Source organism: Anneissia japonica, unplaced genomic scaffold, assembly GCF_011630105.1.
Source record: "Anneissia japonica isolate Jap-2015-1 unplaced genomic scaffold, ASM1163010v1 scaffold287740_len772037_cov194, whole genome shotgun sequence".
Lineage (NCBI taxonomy): Eukaryota > Metazoa > Echinodermata > Crinoidea > Comatulida > Comatulidae > Anneissia > Anneissia japonica.
The window spans coordinates 180303-187004 of record NW_022736571.1 but is presented as its reverse complement, the minus strand read 5'-3'; the positions used below and the strand labels follow the sequence as shown (position 1 = coordinate 187004).

The window sequence follows — 6702 nt, the reverse complement described above, 5'->3', positions numbered from 1 at the left end:
GTATGTATGTATATATGTATATATATGTAGTATGCATGTATGTGTATATGTGTGTATATATGCATGATATATGTATGTATATGTATATATATGTGTATATGTGTGTGTGTATATGTGTATGTATGTATATATATGTATATATATATGTATATATATATATATAATAAACAATAATAATATATGCCTTGAAATAACCATGACAAATATAACAACAATAATAATGATAAATATAATCATAATAATAATGATAATTGCAATAATAAAATAAAATTAAATCAATTTAATGAAAATAGCGATTGTTGTTGTTATTGTTGTTATAACTCTTTGTCTCTTGAGTAGTTTCTCCTTGTTAAATGTTGTTTATTTCTATTTTTTATGGGTTTTGATGTACTTTGTTAAATTTTTATGTGATTTTAATGTGATTTTAATGTTATTTTAATGGGTGCGAGCTTTTGTAATTTCTTCGTTTTCTTTTTAATGGAGACAATAAATTTTATCTTGTATCTTGTATCTTGTATCTTGTAAATACAAATATTCAACATCTTGACAAATATCTAGACAATAGCTCTTCATGTTGTATAAACTCTCCTTTTCTTACTTTCAGAACTTTAGCCAGCATACTTTGTGTACTTATATACATCATTAGTAGTGTAATTATATCCAGACACTCTGTTGTGTCCTCGAACAATTCCAAAATGAAAACGGTGCAATTTTTCATACTTTGTCTCGCAATCTACATTGTCCACGATACCAATGCAAGCATAGAAGCCAAAGACGGACTTCCAGTCGTAAACCAGATTCTAAGTTGGGTGATATTATTGCTGTCTTTTCTGCTGCCTCTCCTCACCTCTGACCTTATAGTTGAAAGGTTATTCAGCATAGCATCCGCATTTGTTTCTGTTTATCTACTGATGACGACGGCGTATCCTTTCACAATGTTTTTTTCTTATTTAAGAGTAGAACCCCTATTATTAGGGCAATACCTTCAGGACCAAACAAAGTGTCACCTAATTAGAGGTTGGCCACAGTATTAAAAGATATACTCCTTCATTTTGCAGCCAAAAAGTGTCCATGGGTGTGTCCCCTTAATAGAGGTGTCCCATAAGAGGTGTTCTCCTTGTATGGGTTTCTTTATTTAAGTAAGTTGGTTGTCCTGAGGTAAATGTGGATTATAGAGAATCTGTTGCACTGCCCAGCTGTCACCGGCACATTCGGGAAGGGTTTCACAATTGGACTGACCAATCAGTGTCGTGGAAAAAAAATCCTGGCAGCGATAGCGTATAGTGATTATAGGGAACCCATTTTGTCTTTGTTATGCATTATGAATGTAATAGCAATTAAGAAATAATATAAAAAATAATATGGTTCTGAATAATGTTCAACAATGTGATCCTTGACAGAATACATACAGGCATGAGGGTTTATTTTGCCTTGTTTTGTGCTTTGTCCTCTTTTCTTGGCTTCTTATTGAACTCCAGTTGTGTGGATCTGCGACCAAGGTAAATATTTTTATTTAAAAATTCATATGGTTTTAATCTTCTCAATATATAATATTTATAGCTTGAAACACAATTTATTGACTTAAAAACTATACAAAAATATACATATAGATAATATTTTAATTACATATAATGTGTTGTACATAATGATCCAATCCAAACTTTGATGATTCAGGATTGTGAGTAACAATTTTAAAACCAGCATTGAGAGGAGCTTAGCTCAGTCGGCTAATCTGGTGGTAGCCACTGTGTGTGCGCTGAACCATGGGGATCTCTAGGTCCCTGGTTCAATTCCCATCACTGCCTCTTCTTGTATTCCAGCTGGAGGGCTGAAATACAAGTTAAAATAGTGCACCGTCTTTCGGATGAGTCCTGTAAGCTGTTGGTCCTGTGTGCATTTATGGTGCATGTGCACGTTAAAGAACGCCGTACACTTTCGCCATACATTTTTCAGAAAAGAGCAGGGGATTGTCTCCTGGTTTACTGCCCAATCACCACCAGAAGGACCCCACAGGAAATAAGTCTTCTTCTAGACTTTTGTGCGCTATCCTTGGCGTTTACACTGAATAAATCCAATCCAAAATCCATTAGTAATAAAAAAAACATGATAATTGACATTTTTAATATTTTCATGTTCTCCACATTATAAGCATTAAAATGATGGGCATAAACAGCTGATATACACCAGTGTAGTAATGAATTTTTAAAAGATTTTATTTATTTTTAATAAACAAAAAAAAAATAAACTGGCAAATGAAGTCAATGTGATATGTCTAAATATGATATGACATCACATTATAACCATTTATGGCCCATCTTGATTACATATGGGCATACAATTTATTGTATTATGAAACAAATTCTTTAAAAGTTAATAATTGTTATTTTAATCTCTTTTACATTAGCATCAATTTGTTATTTTTAATTTATCTTTAATCCATTAAAATGATTGTGTTTTTTTTTTACCATCTCAGCTTTCCCACCTGAAGTTTGAAAGAAGACAAATCCTTGATGATGGTCCATCAAGACATCTAGCCCTCAGTGATATAAGAGTGGGATACTTCTTCATTTTCTTCCTGCTCACTGCATATTTTGGCACCGGCAACATAGCCAGCATCAACAGGTACCAATAAACAAAATTTGTGTGCATTATTAGATACTGTGAACACTATCAGAAATTATCTTACTGAGGTTAGGTCATTCACCTGATAAAGATCAATAAATTTTTTTGAAACTGTAGTGGTAAGAAATTTTACTGTTGGCTTTGTATCAAAGAGAATTCATCTAAAATGTCTGTCTTGTGTTAAAAGGGATTGTTGTGTATGCTCAACTCAAGAAAGTCATATCAGGCCCGTAACTAGGATTTTTTTTTGGGGGGGGGGGGTTCAAATTTGGAAAAAGTGGAGCCTTTTGAAGATGTTAACGACCAACCAATTGCACTGACCACATAAATAAGAGCTCCATCTTGAAACTTGTATTAAAAGTTGCTACTGTAAAGATTATTTGAACAGGATTGTTTTTTTTTTTTTTGAGTTTAAGCAATCTTCTTTCAAGATTTTTTTTTTTTTTGCCATCCAAGCGGAGCCAGCTAGCAAACGGCGGGGCTCATCCGACCCCCCCCCCCTGGTTACGGGCCTGACACAGAACACTGATATAATAAGTAATGTATATTTCACATTATCTTTTGACTTTTTATTTATTATATAGATATTGTGGTACATTTATCTACATTTTTTTTTAAGTATCAAAGGAGTTACCAATTCACATGTAGTCATAAACTCACTATAATTGACATTACTGTAATTATGTTAAATATGTTAAATTATTTAAATTTGATACAGTATTTAATTTGCTTACTTTATAAGTTACATTTAAATGTAGTTGTTAGTTGAAAATATGGACTAGGAAATATTTTTAAGGTCTTTGTCAGTTTTTTTGTTATTACAGATGGTATAACCTTCAGGTAAATGATGCAAGGAAGTGGGCAAACTGACTTGTTTTATACCTATATATTAGTCGCCTCAGGAGAGGATATGATAGGCATTACAGGAACCAACTCACAACCACATCAACTGTCAACAAAATAGTTCAATTTAAACCAGGATTACTGTAAATTACTACTATTTTTACTATAAACTATAAATACCACTTTTTATGATCAGATTGACACATTCACATTTATTTATTTATCTTTATTTATTTATTGTACATCCATCAGTGTATATACCAATTACAGGATGCACATTATCAGTGAAAAGCTTAGATTTATATTAAATACAATAAAGATTATTTAACCGACTCGAATGTAATAGACTTAAACTTAGAAAGACTGCAATGAAAAATATCAAATTCAGGATTATCACAAACACAATATTATAAAGTGATGGCAGTCCACAAAAAAATAGCATTTTTACAAACATTAACACGTGAAAACTGTACATTTAAAATAGGTTTAGAAGGAATTTAATGGAAATTAGAAACAATATTGCACTGTGGTAAACATAGAATTAAAACACTTTCATAAATAGAAAAGTAGATCATTAATTTGTCTTTTAATTTTAGGAGAAATACTAGAAGTTTTTGCAAGGCCAACAGGTTTCTGGGCCGAAAAAAATGTAAAAGCTTATTGTGAATTTTTTCAGTTCTAGAAGATTGTGTGTCAGGCAAGCCCGTAGCCTCCTTTTCATGAAGTGCCTTTTCAACAAAGGCTGGCTAGCCTACACTTTAGGCCTAGCCTAGAGCCTATCATCATTAAAAGTCCTACTTTAATACCCATTTGTTAGGCCTACCTAGTAACATAAAAAATTCAGGCCCCGAAACCTTGACTCAGAAATACCGGGATGGTGTCCGGCGGGGGATAGTTTCACCTGTGTATATCATATATATGATTATAATACGCTAAAACCAACCATACAAATTTGTCTCGGTTCTTTTTGTTACTGATTGTCTTAAGTGAGTATAGTATGATACAACTTCCAAAGTGCTATATAAATAAAAAATAAAGAATAAACCATACTGGATTCTTTGGAGTTTGTATCATGCTACTGTTGTTAAGTTACCAATACTGTAGTACTAAAGTAGTAGTTTTTTTTTTTGTTTTTTATCTTTTCCCAACTCAATAAATTACCTCTTTAATATATACATTTTTTTTAATGTATGCTTCTCAAATCAATTAAATAACATCTGTAAATGCTTAAAATGCTGGACCCCCACCGGGGTTTTGGCCCTGGAACCCCCGGGGGCCCTTGGCAGCCCCCTGGCCCCAGCCAATGTTGCTCGCAAGTGCCCTTTCAGTATCAAAAAGAACCCCCCTACCAAAATCCTGGCTACAGGCTTGGTCAGATATTGAATTATAGATAACTGAACAAAAATCAAATAAAGGTTGGTCAAGAGATTTATAAAGTGTTAATTTTTGTGGTTGGAGGAAATTTATGAGAATTGCGGCACATCAGTCCAAGTAACCTGTTGACCTGGCCATTGACATGGACAACATGAAAAGCAAACTTAATTTTTTTGTCAATAAAAATGCCTAAGTCTATATGCAATTCAACATTTTCAATACCTCGTTAGAAATCATATATTTAAAATTAATTGGTTTAGTTTTGAGAGTACAAGAGAGAACTTTGAATTTCTCAGACTTCAGTAACATTTTCTCAATTGGTAACCCCACTGTCCGAGTTTGTCAAGGTTGGCCTGGAATGCATACGTTCCAGGCCTCAATGGTGGAAATTATTTATATATCTTGAGGTCATCAGCAAACATAAGTTATTGAGATATTCAAGAAAATATATTTTGACAGAAATTGGGTTTTAATATTTCTGATAAGTTTAATATGTAGATTTCATATTAGAAAAAATAACCTAAAGTAAAGGTGTTTTGATGTACATTTTGTAAAGCTATATTTCAGAATTGATACAAAAACCAACCAAATATATCAGTTGTTTATCTTAATAGGAACCTGTTTCAAAGATCAAAATATTTATTATATAGTAATCTATCTAAATATATCAATTTTTTTTTACTACAAGACCGTTGTCACGACAGCTCACCTATTTCAAAACCTATAAGTGAATGGTCAATGCCGCAACACTGTCATCTGTCCTAATTAAATATTTCCTCCATGGATTTATGTATCTACTGTATATGTGTGCATACTTGTTTTACTGAAATACAGCAATTCCTAGGTATAACGTTAATCTGTTTTTCTTTTTCTTTGCAGTTTTGATCCAACATCTGTCTACTGTTTTCTTACAATCTTCAACCCGTTTGTGATGGGTATCTTGCTTCTATGGAAGGTTTGTGGTTTGTGTTTTCCTTTCTGTGGTATTTTCTTGGAATTCATTCCTTTGCTGGTTCAAAAATTCAATTATAGCATTTAATTACTCATTAAAAATCTAATGAGACGCATAATTCAGTTTTTACTAATTTGAACACTTTTTAGTATGAAAATCATTCTTCAATTACCAGTCTATAATACAAAGGATTAGTGAATTGAAAATAAAAATAAAACAAACACTGAGCATTAGAAACACACATTAGGCCAAAGTTTAACCCATTTCTGATCCAAAATTGCACAATGGAAATTGATGAATGAAAACATTAAAGTTTTCATTCATTAAAATATCATAATATAAACATACATAAAAAATAAGTCGCTCCACTTTTTTTTTGCATTGATTTTGACACTTACTGCTATGAATCTGATGGAAATTGCAAACTATAAATGATTGTAATATATAGAAGTACAGATACTGAAAGATGATTTGAGTTTTTTTATTAAGATGATCTGAATATTTGAGGAAAACGTATCTCCTCGTTGGGATTCGAACCCAAGGCCTTCTGATTACCATTTGAATACTCTGCCAACAGAGCTATGAGGCTAAGTGATATACACCCTTGACTTTTCCCATTAGGAAAAGTGTTTTATAAAGGTATTGTGTAATGCGCAATGGATAATAGTAAATCATATGAAAGTAACTATGGTATGGAGATATACCTCCACTGGCATTAATTACAGATGATAATAAATAATCGAGAAAAACGTATGTCCCAATCAGGATTTATTAATTAAAAAGTTACATCTTATATAAAGTAAGCAATTTTTGAAAATTTGTTTATTCGTAGAACACAGACAGAATCCCCCTTGATTAGCATTTTAGAGTTTATATACGATCATAATATCGTATCGTACTACAGTACTATG

General features: G+C 32.1%; 1 protein-coding gene across 2 annotated transcripts in view; it reads left to right on the top strand.

The window, feature by feature from the left end:
- The window catches only part of LOC117116811 (GPI ethanolamine phosphate transferase 1-like), a 29667-nt gene that overhangs the window by 14777 nt on the left and 8188 nt on the right, over positions 1-6702 (top strand). For both annotated transcript variants that reach the window (XM_033260905.1, XM_033260906.1), the window contains exons 14-17: positions 605-922; positions 1412-1499; positions 2474-2622; positions 5719-5794. In XM_033260905.1, the coding sequence (XP_033116796.1) occupies positions 605-922; positions 1412-1499; positions 2474-2622; positions 5719-5794 (631 nt within the window). The remainder of the gene's footprint in view (positions 1-604; positions 923-1411; positions 1500-2473; positions 2623-5718; positions 5795-6702) is intronic.